This window comes from Rhinopithecus roxellana, chromosome 6 (assembly GCF_007565055.1).
Source record: "Rhinopithecus roxellana isolate Shanxi Qingling chromosome 6, ASM756505v1, whole genome shotgun sequence".
Classification (NCBI taxonomy): Eukaryota; Metazoa; Chordata; class Mammalia; order Primates; family Cercopithecidae; genus Rhinopithecus; species Rhinopithecus roxellana.
The window spans coordinates 96,222,530-96,242,378 of NC_044554.1; the positions used below are offsets into that span (position 1 = coordinate 96,222,530).

The 19,849-nt window shown below is 51.7% G+C and overlaps 1 protein-coding gene across 5 annotated transcripts in view; it reads right to left on the reverse strand.

Annotated features, from left to right (window-relative positions):
* Positions 1-11,171: 11,171 nt before the first annotated feature.
* RCC1L (RCC1 like) overlaps positions 11,172-19,849 on the reverse strand; it is a 38,912-nt gene continuing 30,234 nt past the window's right edge. For all 5 annotated transcript variants that reach the window (XM_030932485.1, XM_030932484.1, XM_030932486.1 and 2 more), the window contains one exon: positions 11,172-12,106. In XM_030932485.1, coding sequence (XP_030788345.1) covers positions 12,006-12,106 — 101 coding nt within the window. In that variant the 3' untranslated portion in view covers positions 11,172-12,005. The remainder of the gene's footprint in view (positions 12,107-19,849) is intronic.

Consider the following 19,849-nt stretch of genomic DNA (forward strand, 5'->3'; position numbering starts at 1 on the left):
CTGAAATCTTAGCTAAGGACTGAAGGATGCACTTTTAAGTTAGGCCTGGCTGTAGGCAGGAGGCCTCAGTCCTTCCCCACGTGGGCCAACCCACGGGGCTGCTTGAGTGTCCTCACAATATGGCGCCTGGCTTCCCCCAGAGCAAGAGATGCAAGGGTCCAGGTTAGAAACCAAAGTGTTATTTTTATTCCTAGCCACAGAATTAACACACCATTGCCTCCATCATGCTCTGGTGTGATACACCCCAGCTCTGATTTGACATGGGAGGGAACTACGTAAGTGGGTAGAAACCAGGAGGTAAAGATGACTGGGGGCCATCTCGGAGACCAACTACTATGCCCAGCATCTCCACCCAGACCTTGGGCAGAGGCAGGCCTGGGAGTTGGGGACAGTGCGGGGAAGAAGTTGGACAGGGCCTTTCTGATGGTAGGGGAAGGTCAGGGGCTGGTTGCCCAGCCGAAGAGTCTCTGACCCAAACCTGGAGCCCTGCCATGGACATCACAACAAGAGGTAAGTTCCAGAAGCCCAGGAGCTGATACCTCCAGATTAGATACCCTGCGGGCAGGAGAGGGGGCACCATGCTTCTGGCTCCTGCCCTCTTGGTAGGCGGGGCACTGGGGCTGTGCCAGCAAGAAAAGATGGGCTTGAGACCAGCAGGTTCTAGACCTGACACCCTTCCCCTTCTCCTCTCTGAGATTTTCCATGGTGGGTAGCTATGAGCAGGGCAGTGCTGAAGACCCATACCTGCCCTAGGCCCCATCAGCGCCCGCCCCAGCCCTGCCTCACCACTGGCCACAGGAACAGAACCTGGAGACCATAGTGAAAATGGAATCTGAATATTCTTCCATCACCCCGAGCCCAGGAGAGTTCTAGCTGCTGGGAAAGTTTTATGCCTGGGGTCTGAAGACAAGTCCTGTCACTCTGGCCTTCAGATAATACCACAGGAGGGCCGGGTGCAGTGGCTCACACTTGTAATCCCAGCACTTTGGGAGGTGGAGGTGGGAGGATCACCTGAGGTTGGGCAAGACCACCCTGGTCAACATAGTGAAACCCCATCTGTACTAAAAATACAAAAATTAGCTGGGTGTGGTGGTGGGTGCCTGTATAATCCCAGCTACTTGGGAGCCTGAGGCAGGAGATTGGCTTGAATCCGGGAGGTGAAGGTTGCAGTGAGCTGAGATTGTGCCACTGCACTCCAGCCTGGGCATCAGACTTGTCTCAGACAAAAAAAAAAAAAAAAAGATAATTCCACTGGAGCAGGAACATCCATGGGGGATCTTGACTGTCCCAGAACTCTCAAAACCATCCCCTTGTGCTGGTGCTGGGGGCCCACCATATCCCCTGCACCAGGCGTCCGTCCCTGAGCATTACAGGGGGTGCAGTGCTAGGATGGACCACAAGGGGGTGTTGTGCTTGGACCAGGAAATGACCAGCCGCCAGCCAATAGTAGAGGGAGGACTTTGAGAAGCAGGGAGGGACAGAGGAGTTAGACTTAGTGAGACAAGAAACACAGCGGGTAGAATGCAAAGAAGGACCCGTAGTGGGAACTCAGAAGTGGGGTGGGCCAGGTGCAGTGCTTCACGCCTGTCATCCCAGCACTTTGGGAGGCCAAGGCAGGCAGATCACGAGGTCAGGAGTTCAAGGCCAGCCTGGCCAAAATGGTGAAACCCTGTCTCTACTAAAAATACAAAAATTAGCCAGGTGTGGTGACAGCCACCTGTAATCCCAGCTACTTGGGAGGCTAAGGCAGAAGAATCACTTGAACCTGGGAGGCAGAGGTTGCAGTGAGCAGAGATTATGCCACTGCACTGCAGCCTGGCGACAGAGTGAGACACTATCTCAAAAAAAAAAAAAAGTGGGGTGGACCAGGTGCAGTGACTCATGCCCGTCACCCCAGTACTTTGGGAGGCCGAGGTGAGCAGATCCTTTGAGCCCAGGAGTTCAAGACCATCCTGGGCAACATAGGGAGGCCCTGTCTCTACAAAAAATAAAAAATTAGGCCAGGCATGGTGGCTTACGCCTGTAATCCCAGTACTTTGGGAGGCCGAGGCGGGCGGATCACCTGAGGTCAGGAGTTCGAGACCAGCCTGGCCAACATGACGAAACCCCATCTCTACTAAAAATACAAAAATTAGCCAGGCATGGTGGCATATGCCTGTAATCCCAGCTACTCAGGAGATTGAGGCAGGAGAATAGCTTGAACCCGGGAGGCAGACGTTGCAGTGAGCCGAGACCATGCCATTGTACTCCAGCCTGGGCAACAGAATGAGAGTCTGTCCCCCAAAAAAAAAAAAAAAATTAGCCAGGTGTGGTGGTGCACACCTGTAGTCCCAATCACTCAGAGGCTGAGGCCAGAGGATCACTTGAGCCCAGGAGTTGGAGGCTCCAGTGAGCTATGATGGCACCACTGCATTCCAGCCTGAGCAACAGAACAAGACCCTGTCTCTAAAAAGCAACAAATACAATAAATAAATTAATTAATTAATTAATTAATTAATTAAAAACTAAAGCAAAGGCCACAAAAGGAAAGGGCATCATTTTTGGTCACTTTGCCGACCCTGGTTTTGTCATGTGAATTTCAGCTGACTGGGGCAGGGGAGGGAGTGTCGGGTCAGCTCACATGGTAAAGAAAGCGGAAAACAAATATGCACCAAAAGGGAATGTGTGCAATGAAATCATGGTGACAGCTGCACAACACAGTTTGCGAAAAACCACTGAGCTGTGTGCTGTAAATGGTTTTATGTTATGTGAGTTACATCTTGATGTTTTAAAGAAGGAATGTGGTAGAAAAAGCAATAGGTCTGGATGCATGTGTGGAGGACAGCTGAGAAAGAAAGGTGATTGTGACCAGTCACAGTGACTCACCTGTGGTCCTAGCACTTTGGGAGTCCGAGGCAGGCAGACCATCTGAGCTCAGGTGTTCAAGACCAGCCTGGGCAACACAGTGAAACCCCGTCTCCACTAAAATACAAAAAATTAGCCGAGCATGGCGATGTGTGCCTGTAATTTCAGCTATTTGGGAGGCTGAGGCAGGAGAATCGCTTGAACTAGGGAGGCGGAGGTTGTAGCGAGCCAAGATCACGCCACTTCACTCCAGCCTAGGCAACAGAGCGAGACTCTATCTCTAAAAACAAAACAGGTGATTGCTCTGATGGTTCTTGGCAGCTGAATGTGGTCTTCACCTTGTAAAGGTTGGTAGCAGAACATCACATTTGAGATGTTTTTCCAAGAGATGTCTACCTGACCCGAGCAGGAAACTCGAGCAGCATCAGCTAGACCCAGGGCCTGGTTTGTTTGTTTTTTTCTTTAAATGTATTTGCTCACTGCAGCCTCGAACTCCTGGTCTCAAGCAATCCTCCCATCTCAGCCTCCAGAGTGGCTGTAACTATAGGCGTGCACCACCACGTTTGGCTATTTTTTTTTTTTGGTAGAAATAGGAGTCTTGCTATATTGCCCAGGCTGCCCTTGAACTCCTGAGCTCAAGTGATCCTCTCACCCCAGCCTCCCAAAGTGTTGGGATCACAGGCATCAGCTACCATGCCCAGGGCCCATTTCTATGTACATGGTCATTATAAGCTCTGATGACTACTGGGCACCAAGAGGGGTCCCTAATTTATTTATTTACATTTATTTAGAGATGGAGTCTCGCTCTGTCACCCAGGCTGGAGTACAGTGGCATAATCTAAGCTCAGTGCAGCCCCCACCTCCCAGTTTAAAGTGATTCTCGTGCCTCAGCCTCCTCAGTAGCTGGGACTATAGGCACACATCACCACACCTGACTAATTTTTGTATTTTTAGTAGAGATGGGGTTTTACCATGTTGGCCAGGCTGGTCTCGAACACATGACCTCAAGTGATCCACCTGCCTCGGCCTCCCTAACTCCCTGGGATTATAGGCATGAGCCACCGCGCCCCGCCTGGGTCCCTAGGTTAGAGGCAGAAACACAAGAAAAGCAGGCAGAAAGCCTGCCAAGAGCCTGTAAGGAATAGCCCAAGTTGTACGCAGGGAAATAAATATTCTGTATCTTGGAACTTACAGAGGGTGTTGTAGATTAAATGATGCAAATGTCAAAACTCAAAAAATTTAAATGAATGAGCCAGCAACTCCACTCCTAGGTATACATTCATGAAAATTGAAAACTTATGTTCACACAAAAACATTCCAGAAACAAAACACTGGGCCAATGTGAAACTTATACATGAATGTTTTGACATTATTTATAATGGTCAAAAAGTGAAACTAACCCAAATGTCCAGCAACCGATGAATAAATATGCAAAACATCATATATTTAAAACAAAACAAAAAAAGGCTGGGCGAGGTGGCTCACATCTGCAATCCCAACACTTTGGAAGGCTGAGGCAAGAGAATCATTTGAGCCCAGGAGTTCAATACCACCCTGGGCAACATAGTGAGGTCCCCCCATCGCTACAAAAAATTTTAAAAATTAGCCAGGCATGGCCTAGCGTGCCTGTAATCCCAGCCACTTAGGAGGCTGAGACAGGAGGATCGCTTGAGCTCAGGACTTCAAGGCTGCAGTGAGCTATGATCGCGCCACTGTACTCCAGCCTGGGCAACAGAAGCAAGACTGTCTCAAAAAATAAAAGCTTCCAGATGATTCTATGAAATAGTATTATACAAGCAGGGTTGAGAATGAGAACCCCAGGTCTGAGGGATAGAATCTGCTCCAAGGAATCCCAAAGTCGTTTTTTTTTTTTTTTTTTTTTTTTTTTTTTGAGATGGAGTTTTGCTCTTGTTACCCAGGCTGGAGTGCAATGGCGTAATCTCGGCTCACTGCAACCTCCGCCTCCCGGGTTCAAGCGATTCTCCTGCCTCAGCCTCCTGAGTAGCTGGGATTACAGGCATGCACTACCACACCCAGCTAATTTTGTATTTTTAGTAGAGACGGGGTTTCTCCATGTCCATGTTGGTCAGGCTGGTCTCGAACTCCCGATCTCAGGTGACCCGCCTGCCTTGGCCTCCCAAAGTGCTGGGATTTACAGGCGTGAGCCACCGTACCCTGCCCAAAGTCCCTCTTATGAACACCATTGGTGTGAACCACTTGGCTGCTCTGCAGGGCAGGTGGTGGACCAGCCCCAAGATACACACCCTTGAATGCAGGCATCCTTCTCACCACCCCATCTGCAACTCCTGACATACAGGACGTGCTGGGGAGCACGTGGTTTATCAATCATCTTCTTCATCTTCAGTATTTTCCCCTGGGGCCAGGCGCGGTAGCTCACGCCTGTAATCCCAGCACTTTGGGAGGTTGAGGTGGGCAGATCACATGAGGCCAGGAATTCGAGACCAGCCTGGCCAACATGGTAAAACCCCGTCTCTACTAAAAATATTAAGCAAAAATTAACTGGGCCTGGTGGTGCACGTCTGTAGTCCCACCTACTCGGGAGACTGAGGCAGGAGAATCACTTGAACCACCCGAGAGGCAGAGCTTTCAGGGAGCATCACTGCAATCTCACTGATCCAGCCTGGGTGACAGAGTGAGACTCTGTCTCAAAAATATATATATGTAATTTTCCTCCTGGAATGCACACCAACTGCTGGAGTTGTGGAACCAGCTACCACCATTAGCCTGAGCCTAACCAGTCTGAGGCCCCAAGGAGGGACCTCAAACGGGGCATCTTTCCTACCGGCATGACTTCATATGCTCCACTCTGGCTTCCTGGCATTCAGCTGCAACCTGCTACCAGCGCAAGAGCGAGATGTTTCCCCAGCAAAACAGCTACCTTCTGGTTGGAGGTGACAACAGTGTCTAGGTTTACCCATTTATTTATTTGTTTGTTTATTTATTGAGACAGAGTCTCACTCTGTCACCCCGGCTGGAGTGCCGTGGTGTCATCTCGAATCACTGCAACATCCACCTCCCTGGTTCAAACAATTCTCCTGCCTCAGCCTCCCAAGTAGCTGGGATACAGGTGCACGCCATGACGCCCAGCTAATTTTAATATTTTTAAAAAGTAGAGACGGTGTTTCACCATGTTGGCCAAGCTGGTCTCGAACTCCTGACTTCAGGTGATCCATCCACCTCGGTCTCCCAAAGTGCTGGGATTACAGGCATGAGTCACTGAGCCCAGCCATGGTTTATCCCTTTTTTTTTTTGGAGACGGAGTCTCGGTCTGTCTCCCAGGCTGGAGTGCAGTGGCTCAATCTTGGCTCATTGCAACCTCCGCTTCACAGATTCGAGCGATTCTCCTGCCTCAGCCTCCCAAGTAGCTGGGACTACAGGCACGCGCCATCACACCCAGCTAATTTTTGTAGTTTTAGTAGAGACAGGCTTTCACCATATTGGTCAGACTGGTCTTGAACTCTTGATCTCGTCATCAGCCCGCCTCAGCCTCCCAAAGTGCTGGGATTACAGATGTGAGCCACCACGCCCAGCCATGGTTTAACTGCTTAAACATGACCATAGAGGATGCACCTCATTGTGGCCCCAGATCCTAGAAAAGCACAGCTATCAGGACTCCCAACACTGTCTCCAGCTCAGGCTTAACCCGGGCTGCTGCTGTCTCCATGTTAAATATCGGGGCTGGTGTTTAATGAATTCGGACCCCTTGGTTGGTGCTGCAGTAGTGTCTTGGGTAGCCGCATAGTGCCCCCTGGGAGAGAGAAAGCAAGTGTGGGGTCCTGGAAGCAGGGACAGGTACCTGGTGCACGATCACAGGCAGGACAGGGCCTAGAGCAGATGCTGCCTGGGGCGGGGCCAGGCCAGTGACGGGTGCTGCCCTCATGGCCATCTCTGAAAGGGTCTGTCCCATCAGGCGGTTAAGATGGGCCACTAGGTCAGTCCTGGTGCCATGGATTGCATAGAGAAGACCCCAGAACAGTTTATTTGTTTGTTTGCTTGTTTGTTTGAGACGGAGTCTCGCTCTGATGCCCAGGCTGGAGTACAGTGGTGCAATCTCAGCTCACTGCAAGCTCCGCCTCCTGGGTTCACACCCAGGAGGGTGTGCCTCAGCCACCCGAGTAGCTGGGACCACAGATGCCCGCCACCACGCCCGGCTAATTTTTGTATTTTTAGTAGAGACAGCGTTTCACCACTCTGTCACCCAGGCTGGAGTGCAGTGGTGCAATCTTGGCTCACTGCAAACTCCACCTCCCCAGTTGAAGCAATTCTCCCACCTCTGCCTCCCGGGTAGTTGGGATTACAGACACATGCCACTATGCCCGGCTAATTTTATTTATTTTGAGCCAGCGTCTTGCTCTGTCACCCAGGCTGGAGTGCAGGGATGTGATCTTGGCTCACTACAACTTCCGCCTCCCGCCATTTTCTGTTTTTTTTTTTCCGTGCACAGACCAGGGTTCATTCCTACTCCACGGGCAGGGACAGGAGTGCCTAGATGGGAAGTCAGACCAGGCAGGGGTGGATGGACGACAGCCCATGAGCTGGGACTAACTGGATCAGGGCCTATGGGTAGTCTGGTGACTGCATCCTCAGATGCTGCAGTGGTTAGACTGGCACCCACCAGGCGGCCCTTGAAGAGCTCAGAACATGGCTCCATGGCAAGGGTGGGTCCCTGGGAGGCAGCTCACTGAGCCCTGTGAAGTTGCCTGTGCCAGTGGCAGATGACACCCTGCCTCCATGGGGAAACCCAGTCTCAGGAGAGCAACGCCTCTTCCCAAGGTCAAAGAGTGGAGTAGGGCAGGGAAATGATTCTCCCGCTTAAGCCTCCCAGGTAGCTGGGACAACAGGTGCGTGCCACCACGTCCAGCTAATGTTTGTATTTTTAGTGGAGGCGGGGTTTTGCCATGTTGGCCAGGCTGGTCTCAAACTCCTGACCTCAAGTGCTCTGCCCATCTCGGACCCCCAAAGTGCTGGGATTACAGGCGTGAGCCACTGCACCCGGCCTCCCGTAACAGTTTAAGCAGCTCCTGCTGCCGTCCAGGCGAAGGCCAGGCCTCCTTTAGATGTTGGCACCGGGTGGGAGGCGAGAGAAATGTGGGATTTCATAAGCGCATCCTGAGTTTTGATCCTGGCCCAGGCATGGTACTGAGCACTTGGCCTTGGACTGCAACCTGCTGGGCCATGACCGAGCATTCTCCTTAGGGTATATTTGTCAGGATTTGACTTTGTCATGCAGAGCAGTCAGTGCGTATTTCCTGAATTAATGAAAACGTGAGCTGACCATATATTCAAGAAACAAGTGACGACAGCATTCTATTGAGGTTGACAACCTAAGCTTTGATGAGCTGTGAAGGGTTTTCATGCCAGCAAGGCCCAGCTCTTCCCCGCAGAAATCAGTGCGGAGTGGTGGCCTACATACCTGCAGGGGCAAAGAGGATGGAAAACTGGACCTACGGCCCCTGCAACTGTCCAAGGGAGATGGGGGTGGCCTCCTCAAGCCTGACAACCAGGACACGCTACGTCTTCCACCCGGGTGCCTCTCTGACCTTGGTTACCGACCTCATCAGAGAGAAAGGGACAGAGTCCGCGTATATGGAGAATGGCCTGGGGACACATGGGGTTGGTACAAGGCTCACTTCATCGCGGGTGCTGTTCACATGCTCACTAAAGCGAGAGGAGACAGGAGCTTGCAAACACTGATTTTTCACGGGAACACGATGATCGAGCCTAGCAACGGAGCTAATGGCATAGTAGGGTTTCTATGGATGTGTGTGTCAAATGCTGGGGTTTGGGGTCGGGGAGGGCACTAGGGAAAGACAGGACAGACGCTGAGATACAGGCACTGGTGACAACTGGGGAGAGGGCTTGGTTCACGGCAGAAAAGCTCCAACCAGGAGCCCTCGTGACCCATAGAGGGCACAGCCAAGCAGCCCTCCTGGGCAGACACAGCCCAGCTGGAAGAGAAAGAAAAGACAAGCTCAAGGACATCCCTGCTTCTACACTGGTTGCTATGTCCAAAGTCAAGATCATTACTAGGGCCGGACCTGGTGGCTCACGCCTGTCATCCCAACACTTTGGGAGGCCAAGGCGGGCGGATCCCTGGAGGTCAGGAGTTCGAAACCAGCCTGGCCAACATAACAAAACTCCATCTCTACTAAAAATACAAAAATTCGCCAGGCGTGGTAGTGCATGCCTGTAGTCCTGGCTACTCGGGAGGCTAAGGCAAGAGAATCGCTTCAACCCAGGAGGCGGAGGTTGTAGTGAGCTGAGATCACGCCACTACACTCCAGCCTAGGCAACAGAGAGACTCTGTCTCAAACAAACAAAAAAGATCATTACTAGATCTGTATCTTGGTTGCCATTAGGGTGGGAGGATTAAAAACCCAACTTCTCCAGAGACCCTCCATCCGCCATCTTCACCTGCCATCCTGAACCCCGCCCAGTGTGACCTGCATCTGACCTCCAGGGGCACTTACCATCTCTAGATGAATACATGCTTCACTTCGCGGCTTGAATTTCACTGAGGTCGGATTACCCTGCTTCATGGCAGGGGCGACTTTAGAGCTGGCCCCAGTAGAAGTTTCAGGAAGGAAAAATGACACACGGTTTTCAATTTCTATTTCAAGTATATGAGAAAACTTGACTGTAATAAACCTAAGAATAGGGTTCACAGCCCCGGTGAAGGGCCCCTGGCCTGGATATCTAAGTAGCTAGTTCTCATGGCCGCAAGGACACCGCTGGCTGGGTGACCATTCTACTTTAATGTACAGCTCTAGGCTGTACACGGGCACGGTGGCTCACGCCTGTAATCCCAGCACTTTTTGAGGCCGAGGTGAGCGGATCACCTGAGGTCAGGAATTCAAGACCACCCTGGTCAACACGGCGAAACCCTGTCTCTACTAAAAATACAAAAATTAGCCAGGTGTGGTGGCGGGTGCTGTAATCCCAGCTACTGGTAGGAGAATTGCTTGAACCGGGAGGCAGAGGTTGCAATGAGCCGAGATCGTGCCACTGCACTCCAGCCTGGGGGACAGAGAGAGACTCCATCTCATAAATAAATAAATAAATAAATAAAGTGTAGCCCTCCCAAGATTCTGTCCCCTCCTCCTGCTTTCTCTCCACGGACCACAGAATCATTTCACATGCTGCTTCTCGTTTTTCCTGTCTCCCTCCTTAGAACGTAAGCTTCACAGTGCGGGGATTTTTTGTCACCACATTCCCCAGCATGAGGACAGTACCGAGCACCGAAGGGGCACAGGACAAGTATCTGTTGTGAACGCATAAAAGGAACAGGATAAAGGCAGACAGGGCATGGGAGTCCAGCCTGTGACAGGAGCACCAAATATTTTCTTCCAACCGAATTATGGGAGTAGAATCTGTTCAGAAAATATTTGTCAAGTATGGCTGGGTGCAGTGGCTCACACCTGTAATCCTAGCACTTTGGGGGACCAAGGCAGGCAGATTGTCTGAGGTCAGGAGTTCGAGACCAGCCTGGCCAACATGGCAAAACCCATCTCTACTAAAAAAAAAAAAAGATGGCCGGGCGCGGTGGCTCCAGCCTGTAATCCCAGCACTTTGGGAGGCCGAGACGGGCGGGTCACAAGGTCAGGAGATCGAGACCATCCTGGCTAACACCGTGAAACCCCGTCTCTACTAAAGAATACAAAAAACTAGCCGGGCGACGAGGCGGGCGCCTGTAGTCCCAGCTACTTGGGAGGCGGAGGCAGGAGAATGGCGTAAACCTGGGAGGCGGAGCTTGCAGTGAGCTGAGATCCGGCCACCGCACTCCAGCCTGGGCGACAGAGCCAGACTCCGTCTCAAAAAAAAAAAAGAAAAAGAAAAAAGAAAAAAGATTAGCTGGGTGTGGTGGCGCATACTTGTAGACCCAGCTACTCAGGAGGCTGAGGCAGGAGAATAATTTGAACCCAGGAGGCGGAGCTTGCAGTGAGCCGAGATTGAGTCACTGCACTCCAGCCTAGGCAACAGAGCAAGGCTCCGTCTCAGAAAAAAAAAGAAAAAAGAAAAAAGAAAATATTTGTCAAGTAGGACTGTCTTCTAAACTATTTTTCAGTTGAGCACGGTAGCTTGCACCTATAATCCTAGCACTCTGGGAAGCCTAGGCAGGAGGATGGCTTGAGGCCAGGGGTTTGCGCCTAAGCAACATAGCAAGACCTTGTCTCTATAAAAAAAAATAAAATCAAAAGACCTCATCTCTATAAAAGTATTTTTCACTGGCTTCTGCCTCCGTATCAAAAGGCTTGTTTATAAAAGCAAAACTCTAAATGATCAAGTAAGATTTTAAGAAGACCTCCTCAGATCTTAAAATCCAAAAGACAGAAAATAGACTTTATTCCAAGACAGATTTGTAAAAGATGTTTTTAAAGGGAAAGGCAAGTCACACTACTGAATCAAACGTTGTTCACAATTTCTGGATCTCCCTTCTCTGCCTGGCACTGCAGCTGAGCCTTGGCGGATGTGCTCGGGGCCCTTGGCCCACAAGAACTTGGCCTCGATTCTCTTCCTGAGGGGATTCTTAACTTTTCCAAGCCAGGCAGTGAGCGTGGTGGGAGGCTGGGGCTGGCACCCGCAGATAGCTCCAGATGGAATCCCAGGCCATGGTGCTTCTGGTGTCCCCCCAGTGAGCTTGCGGTGTGGCAGGCGGCCAGGAAGGGCCATAAGCAGACTGGCTTGAATGAAAACCGAGGGCTGAAGTCAGCCTGGCTCCCTCGCCTAAGCTGGGGCTCGGTCCGAAGCACACGCATGGCCTTGGCCAGACACAAACCAAGAGACTGCCATGACAGAGAGACGAGAAACCTCCCGAGCACTGCCTTCAAGCTAAGCTTTCCTAAGACGGGCTTCTCAGGCCAGACGTGACACCAGACACCGTCGCATGTTACTTGGAGAGAGCAGAGACACGCGGGCCACAGTGACCCACTAAAGGCTGCTGTCCTGTGCTGAGTTCCGCAGGCCTCACCCGCAACTGGAGAGGGACCTTACCCCAATCCTCCTGGGAGGTACCCACTAAGGGATTCAGGAGACAGCATCACACTGCACGCAGGGTCCTCTGCCACCACCATCCAAGAACTCTGGGGGGCTGGTCACACACTGGCCTCTGCCAAGCAGTGCCAGTGGTTCCCAGGCCAGGGTCACCCAAGCAGGTGAGGGAGGTTTAGATGAATGACTTGGCCAAGGTCACCATGTGGTCCACGCCACATGCCACATCCATGGGTTCCCCAGGCATCGTTACCTGAAAAATAAGACCCAGCATACCATGAGTGGGGGTGGTGCACCCGGAGGAGGCAGGCACTGGTATTGGCCGACCTGACCCTACCTCTCAGGAGGAGACAGTTTCTCTGAGCCGTGGTTCCCTCCCCTCTGGGAATGGGGGCGCTTACGCCTTCCCAGCAGGTCCATCAGGACAACTGCATTTGGTCATGTGGATAAGGCCATCCCAACTCCCTCCAGTGAACGGCAGCCATCGCCATTCACATCAGCCTGAGAGGCCACGCTGGGCAGGAACACAGGCCTGTGTGCATCCCTGGAACCTGCACACCCCACAAGGGCTGCTCCCCTCTGACCCTAACCCCACCAGGTTCCATGCCCCCAGACCAGGTGTTCAGAGATCTCTCCTGGAAGCTACCGCTATGGCTCACTAAGAAGCTTCAGGGGCCGGGCGCTGTAGTTCACACCCGTAATCCCAGCACTTTGGGAGGCTGAGGCAGGCGGATCACGAGAGGTCAGAAGTTTTGAGACCAGCCAGGCATGGTGGCATGCACCTGTAATCCCAGCTACTCGGTAGGCTGAGGTGGGAGAATCGCTTGAACCCAGGAGGTGAAGGCTGCAGTGAGCCAAGATTGCACCACTGCACTCCAGCCTGGGTTACAGAGTGAGACTCCGTGTCAAAAAAAAGCTCCAGAAACCCTTTCTCTTGCTTTGCAGGTCCAGTCTGGGAACCAGACCTCACTGGCCCAGCATCTCCACTCATCTCTTTTTTTTCTTTTTTTTTGAGATGGAGTCTCGCTCTGTCGCACAGGCTGGGGTGCAGTGGCGTGATCTTGGCTCACTGCAAGCTCCGCCTCCCGGGTTCACACCATTCTCCTGCCTCAGCCTCCTGAGTAGCTGGGACTACAGGCACCTGCCACTACGCCCGGCTAATTTTTTGTATTTTTAATAGAGATGGGGTTTCACCGAGTTAGCCAGGATGGTCTCCACCTCCTGATTTTTTTGTATTTTTAGTGGAGATGGGGTTTCACCGCGGTAGCCAGGACGGTCTTGATTTCCTGACCTCGTGATCCGCCCGCCTTGGCGTCCCAAAGCGCTGGGATTACAGGCGTGAGTCCCCACGCCAGGCCACATCTCCACTCATCTTACCCGTCACCCCAGCTCCAGTCACAGGCAGGTTGCATCCCAAGTCACCACCACCAAGGAGGGGCAGTGGCTGTGTCTCAAAGGCCCTTGCCAGGAGCCCTGACCACACTGCCTGTCTGGGCTGACAACATGGCATCAGAGGACAGCCCAAAACCTCAAAAGAGCAAGAAGATGGCCTCGCTGAGACATGGAGACTCTAGCCCGTTTGAAGGGCGCCCACTGTTCTATAACTTCGCCATGGAAACAGACACCCCCAACAACTCCAGGTGTGCCCAGGGTCATGGCCAAGCCAGCTATCCAGGAAAGGGGTGCTCTGCTTTCTCTTTCTTGTTTATTATGACTAGGCAGTGCATTCACATAGCTGCAAGATAAAAGGACATTCAGTGAAAAAGAAGAAAAAGCTATTAAATGGCTTTTATGCTGGGCACAGTGGCTCACAACTGTGTCCCAGCACTTTGGGAGGCCAAAGCAGACTCCACTTGAGGTCAGGAGTCCAAGACCAGCCTGGCCAACATGGTGAAACCCCATCTCTACTAAAAATTTAAAAATTAGCTGGGTGTGGTGGCACATGCCTGTAACCCCAGCTACTCGGGAGGCTGAGGCAGGAGAATCACTTGAACCCAGGAGATGGAGATTGCAGTGAGCTGAGATTGCATCACTGCACTCCAGTCTGGGTGACAGAGCAAGACTGTCTCAAAAAAAAAAAAAAAAAAAAAAAAAATTTTTTTTTTTACCACCCGTATCACCAGCTGCCCCAGTCCCATCTGCCTCTGAACTGAAAACTACTTTTAACTGATTTCTTATTAACTTTCCAGAGGTTTGTTTTCGTTTTAAGAGACAGGATCTAGGCCGGGTGCAGTGGCTCGTACCTGTAATCCCAGCACTTTGGGAGGCCGCGGTGGGCAGGAGTTTGAGACCAGCCTGGCCAACATGGTGAAACCCCGTCTCTACTTAAAATGCAAAAATTAGCTGGGCGTGGTGGCGCACACCTGTAATCCAGCTACTCAGGAGGCTGACGTAGGAGAATTGCTTGAACTCAGGAGACAGAGGTTGCAGTGAGCCAAGATCGCACCATTGCACTCCAGCCTGAGCAACAGAGCAAGACTCTGGCTCAAAAACAAAAACGAGGCAGGGCTTCACTTTATTGCCCAGGCTGGAGTCTAGTGGTGCAGTCACTGCAGGCTTAACCTCCTGGGCTCAAGCGATTCTCCCGTCTTAGCCTCCCAAGTAGCTGGGACCACAGGCATGTGCCACCATGCCTGGCTAATTTTGTTTGTTTGTAGAGACAGGGGTCTCACTATGTTGCCAAGGCTGGAGTACACAGACACAACCGTAGCTCACACCACAATGTCGAACTCCTGGGCTCAAGATATACTCCCACCTCACCCTCCCAAGTAGCTAGGACTACTGGCGTGCACCACTACGCTCAGCTTATTTTTGTATTTTTTGTAGAGACAGGGTATTGCCATGTTGCCCAGGCTGGTCTCGAACTCCTGGGCTCAAGTGATTCTCCTGCCTCAGCCTCCCGCAGTCCTGGGATTCCAGGCGTGACCCCCAGGCCTGGCCTTCCAGAGGTTCTTTATGCACAGAAGCAGATATGCGTCTCTTTTTTTTTGAGATGGAGTCGGAGTCTCACTCTGTTGCCAGGCTGGAGTGCAGAGGCATGATCTCGGTTCATTGCAACCTCCAACTCCCCGGTTCAAGCGATTCTCCTGCTTCAGCCTCCCAAGTAGCTGGGATTACAGGCACGCAGTACCATGCCCAGCTAATTTTTGTATTTTTCGTAGAGATGGGGTTTCACCATGTTGGCTAGGATGGTCTCGATCTCCTGACCTCGTGAGCCACCTGCCTCCCGAAGTGCTGGGATTACAAGCGTGAGCCACCGTGCCCCTTCTCTTCCTTTAAGTGCCGACTGCAAAGAAAGTGCCCCTGCCTGGCTTGGCCCGAAGACTCCTGCCAGGATGCTGGCACCTGATCGACTGACCAGGTCCAAATTCGACCACCCTCCCCTGGTGGCAGCATGCAGCCAGGTGGTGTGACAGCTGGAAAGGGGATCTGTCACAGTCTATGGAGTTTACCGAGCTTAAGAGGGAAACCGCCTAATCCAGATGGCCTGGCCCTAAAAGCCGAGAGGCAGCAGGCGCCGACCCTGGAGCTTTGTGCCTACACCAGGAGACAAGACCATTAGGGACTCCTGGCCACAGGCAGATGGATGCTGGAAACCAAGTCATGCTGTCCGCCCCTAGCCCTGTCCCTAAACAAATGAATGTCTTTAGCAGAACCTATTACAGGAATCACTAAACAAACAAGAACGGGGCCCAGTGAATCACAAAGGCACGTAGATGCAGAAAGCGTGCGAGGCCGGCGGGAGAAGACAACAGGCTGCCTCTGCGGTGACTGGGCCCCGACCGCCTCTTAGCAACCTCCCCAGCCATTAGGGAGCACTTTATTTACCTTTCCCGGGAAAGTGCGCTTCCTCACTCATCGGCTGCACTTAAGCCCCCAGGTCCTTGCTCCCCTAGGGCTCTGGCCATTCAAGCCCAAAGCAGAGGAAGCCAGGATGGTCTCTGCTGTGGTTGGTGTGGGCAGCGAAGGCTAGGCTCCTGGGAGCCCTCCCTGAGGACCAGTGAGAGGCTCCCCAAGGTTCCAGCTCCCCCTGGCGGACAATCAGGGGGAGTCTCAACTCAGTCTCTGAACTGAGTCCAAGAGGAGACCGCCCTCAACCATGTTTTATTTTTGTCCTAGGCAAGGTTAAATGGCGTTTTTCTTTTAAGCCAATTTACACTCACAGCTCCACTGCTGAGGGAAACAGATCCAAAAACCAGAACCATATTTAGTCTCAGTGACTCTCTTAAAAGTCTCAGCAGAATCCATTTAGGAACATTCCTATCCACAATTACAAGTTGCTAAAACAAACGCCCATCAGGTGAAAGACAGGGGTGCGGGAAGAAGGAACCCTGAGCGGTGAGTCCCTCGTGGGGACAAGAGAGCCCTGGAAAGGGAGATTGCTCTGGCGCCCAGTTCTGCGGTTCAATGGCACCAGCTTTTGCATATATATATATATATATATATATATATATATATATGTATGTATGTTTTTTTTTTTTTTCAATGAAAAGGAGTCTCAGTGTCACCCAGGCTGGAGTGCAGAGGTGCAATCTCGGCTCACTGCAACCTCTACCTCCCGAGTTCAAGCAATTTTCCTACCTCAGCCCCCCAGGTAGCTGGGATTACAGGCGCGTGCCACCACACCTGGCTAATTTTTGTATTTTTAGTAGAGACAGGGTTTTACCATGTTGGCCCAGCTGGTCTCAAACTCCTGACCTCGTGATCCGCCCACCTCAGCCCCGCAAAGTGCTGGGATTACAGGCGTGAGCCCGGCCACTTTTGTATTTTTAAATTTTTGTTTAGAGACCAGGTCGTGCTCTGTTGCCCCGGATGGAGTGCAGTGGTGTGATCATAGCTCACTGCAGCTTCCAACTCCTGGGCTCAAGTGATCCTCCTGCCTCAGCCTCCCAGGGAGCTGCGATTACAAGCACATGCCACTGCACCTGGGTCATTTGTGTTTTGTAGAGATGGAGTCTCACTATGTCGCCCAGGCTAGTCTCGAACTCCTGGCCTCAAGCAATCCTCTCGCGTCTGCCTCTCAAAGCGCTGGGATTATAGGCCTGAGCTACCACGCCTGGCCTGTGCCCAGCTTTTAACCTCACTCCTCTCCGGCTTAGTCAGAACCACCTAGGTGGATACATACATAGACGAATAAAAAATTTTTTTTTTTTTTTTTTTTTTTTTTGAGACAGTCTCACTCTGTTGCCCAGGCTGGAGTGCAGTGGTGCAATCTCGGCTCACTGTAACCTCTGCCTCCAGGTTCAAGGAGAATCAAGTGATTCTCCTGCTCAGACTTCTGAGTAGCTGGGATTACAGGTGTGCACCCCCATGCCTGGCTAATTTTTGTATTTTTAGTAGAGATGGGGTTTTACCATGTTGGTCAGGCTGATCTCGAACTCCTGACCTCGTGATCTGCCCGCGTTGGTCTCCCAAAGTGCTGGGATTATAGGGATGAGCCACCGCACCTGGCCAATAATTTAAAAAAAAAAAAAAAAAATACCACCAGCCAGGAGCAGAGGCTCACGCCTATAATCCCAGCACTTTGGGAGGCCGAGGCAGGTAAGGAGTTCGAGACCAGCCAGGGCAACATGGTGAAACCCTGTCTCTACTAAAAACACAAAAATTAGCCAGGCATGGTGGCACATGCCTGTAATCCCAGCTACTAGGGAGGTTGAGGCAGGAGAATCGTCTGAATCCGGGAGGCGGAGGCTGCAGTGAGCCGAGATCGTGCCACCGCACTCCAACCTGGGTGACAGAGTAGGACTCCATCTCAAAACACAAACAAACAAAAAGAACCACCACCTAAGACCCGGGGCCACGGAGGCAGTCGTATAAGCGAGGCTGGAAGTCAGCGAGCTCCCCAGCTGTGTCTCCAGACCCCATCAGTCCTGACCTGCGGGGCCCACGGGGAGGGGAAGCACTGTCTATAGGCAGAGTCGCAGGTTCAAATTGTACCCAACCCGCTCAGGGGCCGTGAGACCTGGGGCAAGCCCCTTCGCTCCTGACATCGGTGTCCCCGTGTGCGCACTGTGGAGGGAGCAACCCCACCCTCAAGGTGTCTGGAGGATAAGAGAGAATGGACGTCAGGTGCCCAGCACGCTGTCCATGCCCTGTCCTCCCCGAAGCCAGGCTGGAATGCTTGTCTGTAGAAAGCCAGGGTGCTCCCTGGGGGATGAGGGATGACGGCCATTCCACGCTCCCTCGTCACCTGCCACGGGTCCACAGCACCCCACTTAGGTCGGAGGGTCCTGAAAGGCCAGACAACATCTGGTCGAAAGTTCCCTGCCACTGCGTGCTGTCTTATCTCCACACCAGCTTCAGGTTTGCCCAGGGAGGTGGGTGACTGTAGAAAGACCATTCTCTTTTTTTTTTTTTTTGAGACAGAGTCTCACTCTGTCGCCCAGGCTGGAGTGCAGTGGCGTGATCTCGGCTCACTGCAAGCTCCGCCTCCCGGGTTCACGCCATTCTCCTGCCTCAGCCTCCCGAGTAGCTGGGACTACAGGCGCCCGCCACCTCGCCCGGCTAATTTTTTTGTATTTTTAGTAGAGACGGGGTTTCACCGTGTTAGCCAGGATGGTCTCGATCTCCTGACCTTGTGATCCATCTGCCTCAGCCTCCCAAAGTGCTGGGATTACAGGTGTGAGCCACCGCGCCCGGCCGGAAAGACCATTATCTTAAAACTCAGAGGTAACTGAGTCCAAATCCTGGCTCTGACTCCGACTTAGATGTGTGATCCTGGGGGAACTACTGAACCTCTCTGAGTGATGAGTCTCAACATGTAGCAAAAAAACAGGTCCTGAAAGGTTCTGGAAGCAGAGGTTTGAATCAGGTGGCTCAGATGTCACCTCCCGGGCCCACATACTCAGAAAAGGCCAAATACTGTGAGTCTGAGAATAACTAGTTGGTACCAGTGTACGAGCTACAAGTTAAGTTTCACTCTTTTTTTCTCTTCTTTTCTGGAATACTTCTTAAATGATGTAATATATCCCCTACGGACCATTAATTTGAACATAGTTGTTTTAAAGAATAAAGATCACCCAGGCACAGCTACTCACCCCTGTAATTCCAACATTTTGTGAGGCCAAGGTGGGAAGACCGCTTGAGGCCAGAAGTTTGAGACCAGCCTGGGCAACATAGTGAGACCCCATCTCTTAAATAAATAAATAAAATAAAACAAATAAATATAAATAATAAAATAAGCCGGGTGTGGTGGCACATGCCTGTAATCTCAGCTATTCTGGAGGCTGAATGAAGCAAGAGGATCATTTGAGCCCAGGGGGTTGAGATCAACACATAAGACCCCATCTCTTAAAAAAAAAAAAAATTATTTGGATGTGGTGGCACGTGCCTGTCATCCCATCCCACATCTCAGTTACTTGGGGGGCTGGGGCAGGAGGATCGCTTGAGCCTCGGAGTTTGAGGCTGCAGTAAGTTGTAATCTCACCGTACTCCAGCCTGGGCGACAAAGCAAGACCCTGTTTCCAAAAAAAAAAAAAATCCCGGGCAACACAGCAACACCCCATCTCTACAAAAAATACAAAAATTAGCCAGGTGTGGTGGTGCAAGCCTGTAATCCCAGCTACTTGGGAGGCTGAGATGGGAGGATCACTTGAACCTGGGAGACAGAGGCTGCAATGAGCCTAGATCCTGTCACCACACTCCAGCTTGGGTGACAGAGCAATACCCTGTCTAAAAGAACAAACAAACAAAACAAAGAAAAGAAAAATCACTTGTAATTTTTTTTTTTAAGTGAGACATCTGAAGGAACTGGACCCTCCCATCCCCAATCCAAAGAGGACAGGGGTCGAGGCCACTTCCTGCACAAACGCTTAGGGGCTCCCTGAATGTGCAAGAGGCAGGACAATGGTTTGGCGCCAAATGCCGCCATCACGGGGACAGGCTGGGTTGCTCTTTTCCCAACGGTACAAATGTGTTTAAAAAGCAAATGATAGCCAGGCACACACCTGTAATCCCAGCTACTAGGGAGGCTGAGGCAGGAGAATCACCTGAACCT